At 36.8% G+C, this 18,448-nt stretch overlaps 1 protein-coding gene across 7 annotated transcripts in view; it reads right to left on the bottom strand.

Annotated features, from left to right (window-relative positions):
- The window catches only part of LRRC49 (leucine rich repeat containing 49), a 135,365-nt gene that overhangs the window by 113,481 nt on the left and 3,436 nt on the right, over positions 1-18,448 (bottom strand). For 5 of the 7 annotated variants that reach the window (XM_059057066.2, XM_067029261.1, XM_067029260.1 and 2 more), the window contains 3 exons: positions 17,749-17,836; positions 12,655-12,757; positions 11,127-11,330 (listed from right to left, as the gene is read on the bottom strand). In XM_059057066.2, coding sequence (XP_058913049.1) covers positions 11,127-11,330; positions 12,655-12,757; positions 17,749-17,836 — 395 coding nt within the window. Of the gene's footprint in view, positions 1-11,126; positions 11,331-12,654; positions 12,758-13,100; positions 13,299-17,748; positions 17,837-18,448 lie in introns of all 7 variants that reach the window. The other 2 variants (XM_059057065.2, XM_067029264.1) reach the window with 2 other exon arrangements.

Here is an 18,448-nt window from a genome sequence, read left to right as displayed (position 1 = left end):
TGCGCGTCCGGAGCCCGTGCTCCGCAACGGGAGAGGCCACGACAGTGAGAGGCCCGCGTACCACAAAAAAAAAAAAAAAAAAGAAAAGAAATGAAGGAAACAATAGCAAAGATCAATAAAACTATGAGCTTGTTCTTTGAAAAGATAAACAAAACTTATAAACCATTAGCCAGACTCATCAAGAAAAAAAGGGAGATGACTCAAATCAATAGAATTAGAAATGAAAAAGGAGAAGTAACAACAGACACTGCAGAAAAACAAAGGATCATAAGAGACTACTACAAGCAACTATATGCTAACAAAGCGGACAACCTGGAAGAAATGGACAAATTCTTAGAAAAGCACAACCTTACGAGACTGATCCAGGAAGAAATAGAAAATATGAACAGACCAATCAGAAACACTGAAATTGAGACTGTGATTAATAATCTTCCAACAAACAAAAGCCCAGGGCCAGATGGCTTCACAGGCAAATTCTATGAAACATTTAGAGAAGAGCTAACACCTATGCTTCTCAAACTCTTCCAAAATATAGCAGAGGGAGGAACACTCCCAAATTCATTCTACGAGGCCACCATCACCCTGATACCAAAACCAGACAAAGGTGTCTCAAAGAAAACTACAGGCCAATATCACTGATGAACATAGATGCAAAATCCTCAAAAAAATACTAGCAAGCAGAATCCAAGAGCACATTAAGAGGATCATACACCATGATCAAGTGGGGTATATCCCAGGAATGCAAGGATTCTTCAATATATGGAAATTAATCAATGTGATACACCATATCAACAAACTGAAGGAGAAAAACCATATGATCATCTCAATAGATGCAGAGGAAGCTTTCGACAAAATTCAACACCCATTTATGATAAAAATCCTCCAGAAAGTAGGCATAGAAGGTACTTACGTCAACATAATAAAGGCCATATAGGACAAACCCACAGCCAACATCGTTCTCAATGGTGAAAAACTGAAAGCATTTCCTCAAAAATCAGGAACAAGACAAGGATGTCCACTTTCATCATTATTATTCAACATAGTTTTGGAAGCTTTAGCCACAGCAATCAGAGAAGAAAAAGAAATAAAAGGAATCCAATTGGAAAAGAAGAAGTAAAGCTGTCACTGTTTGCAGATGACATGACACTATACATAGAGAATCCTAAAGATGCTACTGGAAAACTACTAGAGCTAATCAATGAATCTGGTAAAGCAGCAGCATACAAAAGTAATGCACAGAAATCTCTTGCATTCCTATATACTAATGATGATAAATTTGAAAGAGAAATTAAGGAAACACTCCCATTTACCACTGCAACAAAAAGAATAAAATACCTAGGAATAAACCTATCTAAGGGAGACAAAAGACCTGTATGCAGAAAACTACAAGACACTGATGAAAGAAATTAAAGATGATACCAACAGATGGAGAGATATACCACGTTCTTGGATTGGAAGAATCAATATTGTGAAAATGACTATACTACCCAAAGCAATCTACAGATTCAATGCAATCCCTATCAAACTACCAGTGGCATTTCTCACAGAACTAGAACAAGAAATTGCACAATTTGGATGGAAACACAAAAGACCCCGAATAGTCAAAGCAATCTTGAGAAAGAAAAACGGAGCTGGAGGAATCAGGCTCCCTGGCTTCAGACTATAATACAAAGCTGCAGTAATCAAGACAGTATGGCACTGGCACAAGAACAGAAATATAGATCAATGGAACAGGATAGAAAGCCCAGAGATAAACCCACACACTATGGTCACCCTATCTTTGATAAAGGGGGCAAGAATATACAATGGAGAAAAGACAGCCTCTTCAATAAGTGGTGCTGGGAAAACTGGACAGCTACATGTAAAAGAATGAATTTAGAACACTCCCTAACACCATAAAATTGAAGACCTAAATGTAAGGCAAGATACTATAAAACTCTTAGAGGAAAACATAGGCAGAACACTCTATGGCATACATCACAGCAAGATCTTTTTTGACCCACCTCCTAGAGAAATGGAAATAAAAGCAAAAATAAACAAATGGAACCTAATGAAACTTAAAAGCTTTTGCATAGCAAAGGAAAACATAAACAAGACAAAAAGACAACCCTCAGAACAGGAGAAAATATTTGCAAATGAAGCAACTGACAAAGCATTAATCTCCAATATTTACAAGCAGCTCATGCAGCTCAATATCAAAAAACCAACCCAATCCAAAAATGGGCAGAAGGCCTAAAGAGACATTTCTTCAAGGAAGATTGCCAACAAACACATGAAAGGATGTTCAACATCGCCAATCGTTAGAGAAATACAAATCAAAACTAAAATGAGGTGTCACTTCACAACAGTCAGAATGGCCATCATCAAAAAATCTACAAACAATAAATCCCAGAGAGGGTGTGGAGAAAAGGGCACCCTCTTGCACTGTTGGTGGGAATGTAAATTGATACAGCCACTATGGAGAACAGTATGGATGGTCCTTTAAAAACTATAAATAGAACTACCATTCGACCCAGCAATCCCACTACTGGGCATATACCCTGAGGAAACCATATTTCAAAAACAGTCACGTACCACAATGTTCATTGCAGCTCTAGTTACAACAGCCAGGACATGGAAGCAACCTGAGTGTCCACTGACAGATGAATGGATAAAGATGATGTGGCACATATATAAATGGAATATTACTCAGCCATAAAATGAAACAAAATTGAGTTGTTTGTAGTGAGGTGGATGGACCTAGAGTCTGTCATACAGAGTGTAGTAAGTCAGAAAGAGAAAAACAAATACCATATGCTAACACATATATATGGAATCTAAAGGAAAAAATGGTTCTGAAAAACCTAGGGGCAGGACAGGAATAAAGATGCAGATGTAGAGAATGGACTTGAGCACACAGGGAGGGGGAAGGGTAAGCTGGGATGAAGTGAGAAAGTGGCATGGACATATATACAATACCAAATGTAAAGTAGATAGTGGGAAGCAGCCACATAGCACAGGGAAATCAGCTCGGTGCTTTGTGACCACCTAGAGGGGTGGGATATGGAGGGTGGGAGGGAGACACAGGAGGGAGGAGATATGGGGATATATGTATATGTATAGCTGATTCACTGTTATAAAGCAGAAACTAACACACCATTGTAAAGCAGTTATACTCCAATAAAGATGTTAAAAATAAAAAGAGCTCTCCCTTCCTGTCTCCATCACTCTCTCCTTTCCCTATTTTAATGGACTTCATTGTATTTATCCTTACCTAAAATTATATTATGTATTGTATACTTTTTTATATCTCCTTCCTCAAAGCAAAATGTGACCTTCAAGAAGACCGAAACTTTGATATGCTCTCTGCTGTATCCACAGCACTCATGATAATGTTTGGCACCGAGTAGGCACCCAATAAATATTCTTTTAATCAATGAATGCCCATACTGACTAAATGGATGAGTTTTATGTACAAGGGCATTCATGACAGGGTTATTTATCACTGAGAAAAATTGGATACCACCTAAATGCTTTCTACTAGGTTTGCTCCATTCGTGAATATTTACTTGGAATTTTTGATTGGCCATCTTGTGAAAGCTAAAATGTTGCTATATATTTAAAAACACAGAATTTTTATCTCTAAATTGCCCCCTTGGGACTTCCCTGGTGGTGCAGTGGATAAGACTCTGCACTCCCAATGCAGGGGGCCTGTGTTCGATCCCTGGTCAGGGAACTAGATCCCACATGCATGCCACAACTAGGAGTCTGCATGCCACAACTAAGGAGCACACAGGCCACAACTAAGGAGCCCACGAGCCGCAACTAAGGAGACCATGTGCTGCAATTAAGGATCCCTGGAGCTGCAACTAAGGAGCCCACTTGATGAAACTAAGACCCAATGCAACCAAATAAATAAATATTTTAAAAAATAATAAAATAAAATGAAACACCCCCTCTTAAGTTCCCTAATGGTTAGGGCCTACCCACTGTCTCCCTCATTCCTATCTTCGATGGCTATCTTACCTGTCCAACTGCCTCCAACTGGACTCTCCTCTAACAAAAAAACAAAACAGGGCTTCCCTGGTGGTGCAGTGGTTGAGAGTCCTTCTGCCGATGCCAGGGACACGGGTTCGTACCCCGGTTCGGGAAGATCCCACATGCCACGGAGTGGCTGGGCCCGTGAGCCATGGCCACTGAGCCTGTGCGTCCGGAGCCTGTGCTCCACAACAGGAGAGCCCACAACAGTGAGAGGCCCATGTATCGCAAAAAAAAACCCCAAAACCAAAACAACAAAACAACATCAGCAAAAAAAACCCCACTTCCCTTTTATTGTTCTCCCTCCTACAGATCCTTCTTTCTCCTACTACCATTATTCAGTAGAGGGAAAGGAGCAATGGCAAACAAAGGGTAAAGTGAAGTTCATACAATCCATCTTTATCATCATCTGTCTATCACTATTTATTTCTGTTGTCATTGTTTATTGCCTCAAAGAACCATTTCTACCTTCCTAAATATTTCCAGAACCTGGATCATACCTTGAAGCTTCATATACGCTGATCACTATGTAAAGATAACGCACACTTAAATGTCATGAATTTCTATCTCCATTTAACCTCAGCCATCTTACATGATAGCCAAATCCAGACTTATATTATCCTAACCAATCCAATCTAATTTAATTTATAAAAATATTTATTATACACCTATTATGTTCCATCACAGAGTGACTATAGTTCTTCCCCTCTCCCTTATCACTCTCTCTCTCTCTCATTCACACACACACACACACACACACACACACACACACACACACACACCACTCTCTTATGACCACAACCCCCTCATCAGTCCTCTTTCTCACACCACAACACTGGCAGAATCTGTTCCTTTCCTAGAAAGCACTCTACCCCTGAACACCCCTAAGTCAGTTCATCCAAACCATTAACATCCTTCTGGACTCATGCGAAACCTTCATTAACCTTCATCCAGAGTCAGGCATTCAGGCATTTAATATTATCTCACCTTACACTTAAATCTAACAATAATAATGAATATTAATAATAATAAAAATAATAATAACAGCAGCTAAACCACATGGGAAAATAGACAAAATTTTGAACAAAAAATTCCTCTGTCTGCTTTTTTTTGAAATAACTAGAATGGTTGAAGAAAATTACAGTACCCTAAAAATATGGCTTAGGACAGAGTGATGCTTTCTAACAGTAATTTGACCTCACAGGCATTAGAGAAGACTTTTACTCAATTCTTTTATACTGCCAAGCTCACGTTCCCTAAAACAGTGGTTCTCAAACTTGTGTATCAGAATCATCTAGAGGGCTTGCTAAAAACACAAATTGCTGAGTCCTACGTCCAGAGTTTCTGGGAGAGCATCTAAAAATTTGCATTTCTAACAAGTTCTTGGGTGGTGTTGATGCTGCTGGTCCTGGAATCACACTGTGAGCCAGACCCTAAAATATAGACTTTTACCTTAAAATATAGACTTTTACCCTAAAATATAGACTTTTTTCCTCATCAAATCTCAATTCCCCCCTCATATAAGCTTTATGAGGGTGAACTCATCTACTAAAGCCTATCTTAGAATTCCTTAGGGAAACAATCAGAGATGCAGACAAAGATTTATAGACAAGGATATTCATCACAACACACACACACACACACATACACAAAGGACACAATGTAAGTCTAACAAAAGGGAACTATTAAGTAAATTATTATATATATCCATATATATTATGTAGCTCTTAAAAATTGTATTTTCAAAGAACCCTTAATGACATGAGAAGAAGTAAATAATAAAACATATTCAAGTAAAAAACACATAGTATAAAAACCAGTTTTGTAAAACTGTGATACGTGATTATAGAATGAAGGGTATACTCAAGTGCTGATAACCAAAACTTGGAAATAAGGCAAAGGGATGACTGCATGTCCTTTCAATGTCCTATCAGAGTACTGTCAACAAACCTACCTAAGGATCATCTGACTGTTTACAACTAACTAGAGCCCAAACTCTGTAACATTACATACTAAATTGTGGAAAACTAATAAGATGTAATGATAATTTTTGCCAAGTAGGAATGTAGTTTGTTCTCTCTAATAGAAAAGATAACCCACAGTGTTATGAGTTTAGTGCTTTGTAGGATATTAACCTGCTCAATAACTTAATCTTATTCCAGCATTATTTATTTTTCATTGACTATATATCAGTGTCTCTTATCCTCCTTTGAACCAGCTTTGTCATCCCACTGGTTCCCTCACTATTGAGTTAATTAAAACTTTGGCCTGTAGTTACCATCTATTGGTCTGAGAATTATATTTTTAATATTTTGAAAATTATACATAAGATACGGAGATTGTCTCAGTCCAAGTTTCTGTGATTTGGAGGATGAATGTAATCTGTTTCTGTATTTATCAGAAACTCTGGGCACATTTAAGGCACTTCAATCACAAAAACCTTCATGTGTAATATGTCTTCTCAAAGCATTCCACCAGGGCCACACACACTGTTAAGCTATCCAGTAAAACAGTCACTATCTGTTGTGACTTCAAGCATTCTCTTAGCTTTGACACATAGTGGCTTTATGACTCTCACTTTTGATTCTGATTGCCCAGGTGAATAGGAAGAAAAATAGACAAGTTGCTCAGTCGGTTAAACCCAAGACCAGCCAAATATCTTGCTCTCTTGTTCTCATGAACTGCCTTTGCCATAGATTCTTTCCCTACCCTCCAGTACCTGAAGTAACGTAAAAACAAATCTAATTCTAAGGAATTCAGAGGCAGATGAAGGCATCAGTTGACGTAGGAGGTTACTGGTCAGATTAATTATTGATATGAGGAATTTGCAGAATCCTAGTCAGTTCCTAAATAGCTTAAGATTTTTACATTGATACCAATGTGACCTGAAAGGTTTTAAATTTTAAAAGTTCCCCCATTAAACAGAACTGAACTAGAAAAAGACAAGTCTCACTCATCACTCAGCAGATACAGACATCTAGGGATATCACAGCTTGTCTCTGCAGGCCACATTATGTGATTGATGCCAGAATAAGGACCCCACTACAGGATCTATACGGGGCCTGGCTTTTCAGGTGTCAAAGACAAATCCTTAAGTGGGAACCTTCAAGAAATCAAAAGGAAGGGAATATGGAATCCCAGCATCTGGTGGAGAATTCTGTTATCTATAGTCCTGGGTGATCAAAAGAAAATCCAGAGAAGTTCTATTCATTAGCCTGTGGTGATCAAGGTATCAGAAGATCTCACAAGAATAAACAGGGGATACAGAAAACAGAAGAGTTAGATGGTAAGAACTTCAATAGCAAAGTGGTACAGAGGGGTTGGGAGTTCTTTGGTAGCAATGTAAACTTCACATATGAAATCTGAGCAGGATCTTTCTAGCTTCTGAGCAGAAATCTTTGTTGGATCTACTTGAATTTAAAGGCATATGGTTCCATTGGATTTTCATATGTGGTTCCATTGCCTTGGACTAAAAGACTACAGTGCTTTCTGGATTTAACCAGTCGGGGGCAACAAGTCATCCAAGACAAACACAAGGGGTGGCAAGTGTACTTCTCTCTTCTCTAGCATTCCTCAGCCAGGTTTGCCTAATATTCACTAAAGTACTGCCTTACTATAGATTTGCATCTTCAAGGCTCACAGGCCCCTTGTTGTGACAAAGTCAGCTGGCTGGAGAGTAGTAGGCCCATGTTTTAGAGATCAGATTTGCATTGTACTGATACTTTAGAAATATGCAATTTGGGACAGTGTGGAAAGTAGTCTTCTGACTCATTTTCTTTTTTATTCAAGAACACTAACAGTTCTATTTTATTTATGTAAAAAATAAAATAAAACAGTTATTTTCTTCATGTAAAAAATAAAACAGCTATTTTCTTCATGTAAAAAATAAAATAAAATGTGAGCGAAAAGCAAACAAACAAAAAGAGGGGAATTCCCTGGCAGTCCAGTGGTTAGGACTCTGTGCTTTCACTGCTGAGGACCTGGGTTCAATCCCTGGTTGGGGAACTAAGATCCCACAAGCTGTGTGACATAGCCACAAAAATAAATAAATAAATAAATAAATAAATAAATAAAAATTAAAAATTAAATTAAATTTTAAAAAAGATGGAGGAGTAGCAAAAGAAAGATAGACTGGTGTCTTCAAGACACACGTTACTAAAACACAAAACAGAACAAAAACAAACTTAAAACATTATTTCCAAGAAGACAGAGAAGCTAAAAAGAAGCAGGAATGGGGAGACAAGGGAACCCTCATGCACTGTTGATGGGAATGTAAATTAGTGCAGCCACTATGGAAAACATAATGGAAACTCCTCAAAAAATTAAAAATGGAACTACCATATGATCCAGCAATTCCACTCCTGGGTATATATTTGAAGAAAAGAAAAACACTAATAAGAAAAGATATGTGCACCCCTATTTTATTGCAGCTTTATTTACAATAGCCACAATGTGGAGCAACCCAAGTGTCCATCAATAGATGAATGGATAAAGATGTTGTTGTGTATATATATAAATATTACTCAGCCATAAAAAAGAGTGAAATCTTACCATTTGCAACAACATGGATGGACCTAGAGAGTATTATGCTAAGTGAAATACATCAGACAGAGAAAGACAAAATACCATATGATTCCACTTATATGTGGAAAATAAAAAACACAACAAAACAGAAACATTTATAGATATAGAGAACAAACAGGTGGTTGCCAGAGGGGACGGGAGTTAGGGAGGAAAGCAATAGGTGAGGGAGATTAAGAGGCAAAAACTTCCAGTTGCAAAATAAATGAGTCATGGGTATGAAATATACAGCGTGAGGAATATAGTCAATAATTATGTAATATCTTTGTATGATGACAGATGGTAACTAGACTTATCATCAAGGTGATCACTTTGAAATGTATAGAAGTATCGAATCACTATGTTGCATAACAGGAACTAACATAGTGTTGAAGGTTGATTATACTTGAAAAACAAAGTCAGAGAAAGAAATCAAATTTGTGGCTACTAGAGGCAGGGGATGGGTGAGAGGAAGGGAAATTGGATGAAGGCATTCAAAAGATACAAAACTCCAGTTATGAGATAAATAAGTCCTAGGGATGTAATGTACAACATGATAAATATAATGAACACTGCTGTACGTTATATATGAAAGTTCTTAAGAAAGCAAATCCTAAGAGTTCTCATCACAAGAAAAAATTTTTTTTTCTATTTGTTTAATTTTGTAACTATATGAGATGGTGATGTTCACTAAACTTATTGTGATAATCATTTCATGATTTATGTAAATCAAATCATTATGCTGTATACTTTAAACTTATACAGTGCTGTATGTCAATTATATCTCAAGAAAACTGGAAGAAGACAAAAACAAACAAAAAACTACTTACTCAAGGACTAAAAGAAGGACCTAAAAGCCACGATACTAAAGAATAAATGGAAGCTAGACAAACAAGTCAGAAACTCCAAGGATCAGAAACTAGTAAAGAAGTCTCCGGGACAGATGACCGGGAGCACCTAGAAGGAAATGCCTTAATTGTACGAAAAGTTTACTTCTCACTTTACTGAGTGAATGCTCTGGTGGCATACTCCTAGTGTGTATAGTTTGGACATGTCTAACCTCGCTAAAGTCAATTCACATCTCCATTTCTCCATCTGTAAATAAGAGAGTTGATCTCTGAGGTCACTCCAAACTCTAATACTCAATGATCCTAAAATTACTCTAAATTCCCTCATGCTACCATAATGCTTAGTTTAACACTTGAACCAACTGTAGATGATAAACTACACTGATGGGAACTTTCAGGAAACCGCAGAAAAGAGACAAGAGCCTAGAACCCTGGGACATGATCTTGGAAAAAGTATCTTATATTACCATTGGCCAGCAACAATAAAGAGGTAATTCAAGGTCTATGCTGTGGCGGGGGAAATTGGGAGGAAAGGAACCAAGTTTAGGTATAATGCTATATCTAAACTTCATGATAATATAAAAATCATTCTTGGATTTTGCTAAACAGTCTTTCTTTGTAGGCATTGCAAAAGCTATCTAGTAAAAAAGAATGGAAAGAAAAGTCTTGAACAAATCCCAAAGAAATTAGTGAGGAATTATGTAGCTGCACTACACAATAGAGCCTTATAAAAGGAACTGGGGAAGTTGATGTAGGATGTAATATCAAATACGTACTGAGAATATCATCTGAACAACAATCAATCAGTATAGTTGTCACTGGATATCAACAAGGTATTGGTTCTTGGATCCCCATGGATATCAAAATCTGCAGATGCTCAAATCCCCTATGTGAAATGGCAGAGTATATGCAGACTTTAAATCATCTCTAGACTACTCATAATATGTACTACAGTGTAAATGCTATATAAATAGTTTCCAGGAGCATGGCAAATTCAAGCTTTGCTTTTTGGAACTTTCTGGAATATTTTTTTTCAAGTATTTTCGATCCTCGGTTGAATCCATGGATGAGAAACTGGATACAGATGACTGACTATAATTCGACAATCACAAAGTATCAAATGTCTACCCTCAGTCAAGCACTGAGAAGAATCACAAATGAAACACATAATCCTAATGTGAATACACTTTTAAAATATAACCTAATAAAACATAAAGGCCCGTGCCACTAAATACTGAAGCCTGTGCCCTAGAGCCCGTACTCTGCAACAAGAGAAGCCACTGCAATGAGAAGCCCATGCACTGCAGTGAAGAGTAGCCCCGTCTCACCACAACTAGAGAAAGCCCACGCGCAGCAACAAAAGACCCCATGCAGCCAAAAATAAAAAATAAATAAAATAATTAATTTTAAAAAAAACATAAAGGCCAAAGTCTGCTATTTACTTCCGCATAAGATATGGCACTGGAAAGCAACAGAAATAATAAAATATGCACTTAATAAATGTTACTTGGTTTGAATAATTGTCAGACTGAATCTCATAAAACAAATTATGACTGAATCTTAATCCATTTAAATAATCTTTCAAAAACTTTAGTCTATTAGTTTCTTAAGTATTATTCAATTTTGAGTCGCCATCTAAACACCATAGGATTCAACATTAGTCCTAAGTATAACAAACAAAAACTGATCTGCAAAGATTACCTGTTTTTCCCCAACAGAAGGACACGGAGGGATCTCAGAGTAGAAAGCCCACTAATTTCTTCAATCTGGTTATCATATAAATCCAAGAATATTAGCCTCTGCAGATTAGAAATATTTTGGATCCGAGTTATAAGATTGTGTTGAAAGTTCAACAGACGAAGGTGTTCTTCCCCATCGATGATAGGACATACAGTCAGCTTTTGCCTGGAAAATATTTTTTAAAGTTAATAAGGTTCTGATTTAGCAGTCTTCCTCCTCTTACAAATATTAATAATAGTATCTTCATGCTCCCATGCTGTGAGGAGAAAAAGATAAATAGAACCACTCCTTGCCTCCATGAACTAAGCATTCTAGATCTAAGTGTAATTCACTCATATAAAAGCCAATATACTTTGGCCAGGGTAATTATTAAAATTAAGTCTAGTTCTAATTGCATAAAAACTCCAACATTAATTATTTCACATAAAATTAACTTAACATCATAAAACACAATGTAATTGCCTTCTGCAATAGAGGTTGAGATGATTCAAAGAACCATGTCACATAGCCAGAGAAGTGCATTTGCCATCAATCCACTGCTCAGGCATTGCTAAGCTAGGAAGTCTGCTTAACCATTTGCTGTTAGATATGCACTGCTAAGCTAAAGGTATGCACAGCAGAGACAGTTTCCCTGCTGGTTATAGTGCTAAGGTAAGGTTGAAATCCTTCATCCACCATTCTACTGCTGATACTTTCCTGGATTTAAAGATGGGGATCAAGTCCTAAACATACTTATGCAATCAGAATTTTTTGAGTTTCTTTTGTCCCAGGCTCTGTTCTAGGTGCTGGAAATACAGAACTAAACAAAACTCCCAGTGTCTGTGGAGCTTATATTCTAGTGGGAGGAGACAAACAATAAACTTAATAAGTTAAATATTTAATATGTTAGAGGGTGATAAGTGCTAAGAAGGAAAATAAAGCAGAGCAAGGGGCTGGGGACAGTCAGGGTCGAAGGAGTTACAGCTTTGGAGAGAGTGGCCAGGGAAGGCTATCCCTAGGTGATGACACTCAAGATCTGAAGGAGGTAAAGACAGTGAGTCTACAGATATGTGGTGGAACAGCATTCCAGGCAGAGAGAACAGCAAATGCAAAAGGCCTGAGGTTTAAGCATGCTTGGTGTATTCAAGGAGCAACAAGGAGGCAGATATGGCTGTAGCAGGGTGAGTGAAGGAGAGATTAGGAGGCTGTGAGCCAATGAGGTAAAAGGGAACTCAACTGGATAGGGCAGAGAAGCCCATGTGAGGACTATATTTTGAAGTTTTATCTATAGTACTGTTTTAGAGTATAGTCAAGCTCTTTTACATTATATAGATATAAAATTTCTCCACATACCCTTGGAAGGATAAATTTAAAAACTGGTAACAGTGATTATACCTAGGTAGGAGAACTAAATAGCAGGAAAATAAGAGGAGGGAGAGACACTTTTGTACCTTTCAAATCTTGTACCATGTCTATAAATTATCTAGTCAAAAAAGTAAGTTGTCCTCACCTTTCTAGGGTCAACCTGTCTGAGTAAAGAATTTTCTCTTCAGAAGAACGTTGGAGAATGGGAAATGATGGCATTGATGAGCTCACCAAATTAATATGATCACCTATTGAAAATGATATACAAATTACTTGATTAAGAAAAACCTTTAAAATCTTGAAACTAAAGTCACCTTATATTTGGAGAACTCTGGCACCTACAAATATCCTTTCTAGAAAATATAGCTTCCATAGCTCTTCATATTTGAAATTAGTTACTTAACTTGAGCTCATTTCTTTCCTCCTCAAACCAAAACTATGTGCTCTGTGTATACCAAATAATTTTTCCCTTGCCTTATAGATTGGTTGAAAGTATAGAACTACTCTAGTGCTATCTATATCCCTTTATAATCCTGACTCCTAATACTAAATTTTAACTCTCTTATAACTGAGATGATAGTCCCTCATTACCAGATACATTTGGGCCAGCACTATGACAGCCCAGCCGGATTCTGGACTCTGAAGGTGTCTGAATGGAAGAATCTCCAAATGCTGATAAGGAGCTCATGGTAGTTTTCATTTCCAGCCCACATAATTCTGTCACATTTGTTGTGGATGAGATGCAGGATGATTTATTACGAGGTGAAGGGCTTATTACTCTTCCATCTCCTTCAAAATATCAAAAAATTTATCACAAAGCTACACAACACATGACTTTGCTACAGGAAATACAGAGAAAGTAGTTTTGGATAACAAATGTAAACCTCGCATCATCCATTTTTCTTTGTATGTTCAGCTACTATTGGTAGAGAATATTGCAGAGACCAAAGTGGATGTCAATAAATCTTGTACACTTGTAGTTAGGCTCGTAGTTAGGGTCCACAAGGTATGTGACACCCCGTAAGGTTTATAGGTTGCTGGTTACATGTTGTCCCTGCCATTAAGTAGCTTTCAATCTAGTGGACAAACACATATGAAATTAATAAACTGTACAGAACAACGTACACAAAATGCAGAATAAAAAAACAATATCTATTTATAATTTCACACATAAATGTGTCTGGTTATTTTTTTACTTAAAGAAGATGGTCACAGATGAGTTTTGGGGGAGGTGGATATTACGATATATTCTAAAGACCTAGAAGAATGTAGAATAGTTAATAAAAGATGCTGGGAAGTTCCAGAAATGAAGTAACACTTGAGCAATAGGTCAAAGGTACCAGTTTGAACACCAGAAGAAATCAACTCTATTTCCTTCTATAAAGAGAAAATTTCCTAAAAGCAGCCATCGATGCTGATGGGAGTGATAAGCAGTAAAATAGAACTTAAGGCACCACAGAATTCTACTGCTTAAACTGACCAATAAAGCAAAAAGATGAACCCAAATATAGGAAGCTAACATATTCTTTGGGAAGCCATCTTAAAATCAAGTTCCATATATATCATACTAAAGAACTGTAAAGCAGTGGTATTTGCTAACTTCTCCAGGTATGCAAGATATAAACCAAAGTATCACATACCTCGCTTCTTGAACAAAATAATCACTGCTCACATCCCACTTTTCTGAATATCATGAAATATCAGATAACTAATAATGATGTTCTAGAGTACAAGCATTCAGAATTGAGATCATGTTCATAAATGAACTGGTCTTGTGACATGACCAGTTGCTAGCAAGGTACCCAAGCAACCACGAGTCAGTAAACTGATTTGGAAATCAAAAATTGGATGGTTAAAAGAACAAAAACCAGTGTAAGGATTAACTGATTAAGGATTAACTGGTCAGCTAACTGTGATAAAGGAAAAACTTCAAACAATAGACAACCTTGATTTCCCTTGTTAGCATCAGAATTAGGTTTTTAAAATTATTTTGTTAAGGCTTCAAGCCATTCCTCAATTTAGAAGGCAGATTTAAATTTAATAAGACTTGGGGTATAGAGGCAATATCAAGGAGTAACTTTCACTTACTTCAGTGAATAAAGGAATTTCATCCTCACACTTTTCAGCTCTTATCATACACAGAAGTCAAAATCACTATCTGCATGATGAGCTTACTATCACGATCAGTATGACATACATCATACAATAAATAGCAGGATAAGAGAATGATTAGATAGAAAGGCCTTAAAATCCACAAACAAGATACTCTAAATCAGGGGTCCCCAACCCTCAATTGTTAGGAACTGGGCCGCACAGCAGGAGGTGAGCAGTGGGCAAGAGAGCAAAGCTTGCATTACCACGTGAACCACTGCTTCCGTTACTACCTGAATCATGCCCCCACCCCCGACCCTGGCCGTGGAAAAATTGTCTTCCACAACACTGGTCCCTGGTGCCAAAAAGGTTGGGGAGCGCTGCTCTAAATGACTGGGAACCAGAGTGATCTGCAATTGAAACATTCACATATTTATGTGGATATATAAACACCCACATATATATACAAATATGTGTGTATCAAACACCCACATTATATGTGGAATGTTTCATCCTGCATATAAACTTCACTGCTATGCGGCAAAATTTTAATTGCAGCATTTCCTGTTATTGGTGATTTCATATATCACTATTTAATTCACCAGATATGTAGCTTTTGTCTTCCCAATTAAATCTGTAAGCTCCTTGAGAAATGGAGCTCATTTTACAGTCTTTATATTCTTTGTAGAATCTAAATTACTAGGCAATCAGTAAATTAACTAACTGATTTTCCATTATTAAGAGTAAATCCAAAATACATTTTACATATATTATTTCTGTTAAAAAAGAAAATCAGATATTCTTGCATTTTAGTATAAAAATGCTGAATGGATACTTTCATAATTAGGACCTCAAAGTGTTTAGAGGCATAATGGTCTATGTTTGGTAAGAGTCTTCACTGCACGGCACTCTAAATACATGGATGGATGGATGGATGGATGGATGGATGGATGGGTGAGCGGATGGACGGAAAGATGGATGAAGAGATGGGCAGTGAAATGGACAGATGGCTGGCTGGCTGGATGGATAATACAGTACACGGTCATATATGTGTCCACTCAGCCTTACCTTTGAGATTGTTTTGGTAACCAAAATCCTGTTTCTCTATTTTTCATGATTTATCATGACCTAAGAGTCAAGCACTGCCTCTTCCTCTCTATATACATATTTTAGAATTCTTAATTAAGGGATTTAATCAATTAAGGTCTGGTTAACTGAGGTTTCACTGTATAGCAGTCCCTGGCTCTTACAAAATCTCAAGGATACAGGGGTTAACTCTTAACATTAATATAAAAAGCCTAAAAAAATCACATTCCAAGTTTTAGACTAAGTAGCCTAACTAAAACATAGAGTTTCTTTACTTTGGACTGAGAGTACCACTGGTTCATTTATGGTGACAGGTGATTATATATGTCCAATTAATTTTGAAAAATAGAAAAAATAAGAATGAGGTGAAATTAATTATAATAATTGGGTATCAGGATGCAGTCTATTAGATAGAGATTCCTCAACTTTTCCTGATAAACTGCTACTTACAATTTTTCCAAAGTTTTGTGCCTTTGGAAGAAGAACACTGAGTACAAAAGTCAAGAAAACAGCTACACACTGTGTGGCCTTCACTGCATGAAACTGACTGGAAGGAGGCACATTTGGAAACAATCAGGGACAAATGTCACAGAGAATGAGTTTGAATAAAATCTTTTAATGTAAAAAATACGTTTATTTTTCCCTAAAGAATTAATTTGTATTTTATGGGTCATTATTTATGTACAAGTTTATTCATCTTTCAGGTTCACAAAATTCAGTGCTACCATATTATTTTCTCATTAGCAAATATCTAGCAATACTTTAACACTTAAATAAACTTACCTAGCCAGACATACACAAATCTGTCTACCAACTTCCTCCTCTAACTCAAGAATACCTTGGGAAAAGTATTTAAGTTTGAGAAAACAAATTCAAGATTTATTATCAAAAATGTGAAGGAAATTCACAATGCAAACATTAAAAAAATTCCTACTTGAGAATTTTCAGGTCCACATCTATAGCTCGGTGCCTAATACAATGTCTGGCACACAGTACACACTCAGTAGATATGTACTGAATCGAACCAAAAAAGGCAAGACACATGCTTCCTACACTGTGGAACAGCAGTTAGGTTGATTTCACGTCCAGCGATTGACCAAGACAAGAGTATAGGATATAGGAAAGAGAAAAGTCATGTCAGATTAGATGGGCCCAAGAGGAAAGTCCAGAGTTACAAAACAAAAAAAGAAAACTAATAAAATATTCAAAATCGCCACATGTTCATGCAGTAGTGAGATAAACAATCTAGACAGGCCTATACTGATCAGCTCTCTCATATAAACTCTTAGGAGATGGGGACAGTACTGTATGTAAGGATTCTGTAGTGCTTAACACTAGCACATTATAGATAGCTAACAGTTGTTGGCAACCAAGTAACAACTCAAATGTTCCAAAGAAAATCTCTCCTTGAATGGAAAAATACATTTCAGAAATATAACCAGATCATATGAGGCTGTGTTTCAAAAGGTGGTCCACAAACCACATCCATCAGAATCACTTGAGGCATTACTAAAACGCACATTTGCAAATCCCACCCAAGGCCTACAAAATCAGAATGGGGATGGGCACAAGGGAAGGGAAGCACTAAGAACCTGCATTTCTAACAAGATCTTGGGGGATGCACACAAAAGTTTAAGGCCTTTGATATAATATATCTATAATTATATGTGCTGGTAAGGGAAAGAGATAGCTTCTTTTCCACTCCTGACTTTCCATTCTTTCCACTGTTTCCTTATTCCCTAAAGATCTGTGTTCCCATACTCTTACCCTCACTAATTAGCTATTTTCCTAGTTCTAAGACATTATTTGGAAGATTCCTTCCCATTCTCTTGTGCAGAGCCCACACCAAACTAAAACACAACAGATTTTCCTGTATTAGAAATAATCTACTATGCTGTGTATATAAAATCAATTCTGATTTAAACAAATTCCCAATCAATTTGGTAACCAATGAATGATGTCATTTTTAATTCAAGTCTCTTTGGATCTAGAAATTCAACATTATTAAACAATATTACTTAAAGAAGATAAACTATATCTGATCTCTACTCTCTGACAATACCTTGCCTACTTGAGTAGTTTCTTTCAAGATCATGTTGTAAGAGTCGACCAGGGAATGATGGCGTTTCTTTATTTAGCTTGAATTCAACCTAAAAAACATTATTTAAGAAAAATATTTTTTGGAGAAAGTAATGAATATAATTATAAAATAACATAAAATAATCAATATATGTTACAACATAGATGAACCTTGAAAGCATCATGCTAAGTGAAGAAAGCCAGGCACAAAATGTTACATATTATATGATTCCATTTATGAAATACTGAGAATAGAAAAATCTATAGAGACAGAAGGCACATTTGTGACTTCCAAGAGGGTTGGGAAGGCGGAATGTGGAGTGACTGCTTAATGGTATAGGGACTCCCTTTTGGGTGATAAAAACTGAAACTAGAGAGTGGTGATGGTTGCACAACATTGTGAATGTATTTAATACCACTGATTTGTACAATTTAAAATGGTTAAAGTGGTAAATTTTATGTGATGTGTATTTTAACACACACACACACACACACACACACACACACACACGCACACACAAATCAGAGTCAGTCTCATGAGGTCAGATGAAACCAGGCTCCAGTCTGAGCCACTTGCAATTCCTCCATACTCTCACCACAATTCAGTGATTACAAGAATCATTTTCTCAAAAGGAAAAGCAAAAAACATACAATAGAAACTAAATTCTGTTTAAAAATATCAC

This window comes from Kogia breviceps, chromosome 3, assembly GCF_026419965.1.
Source record: "Kogia breviceps isolate mKogBre1 chromosome 3, mKogBre1 haplotype 1, whole genome shotgun sequence".
NCBI lineage: Eukaryota > Metazoa > Chordata > Mammalia > Artiodactyla > Physeteridae > Kogia > Kogia breviceps.
Note: the sequence above shows the minus strand (reverse complement) of the source record. Positions and strands in the feature narration are given on the sequence as shown.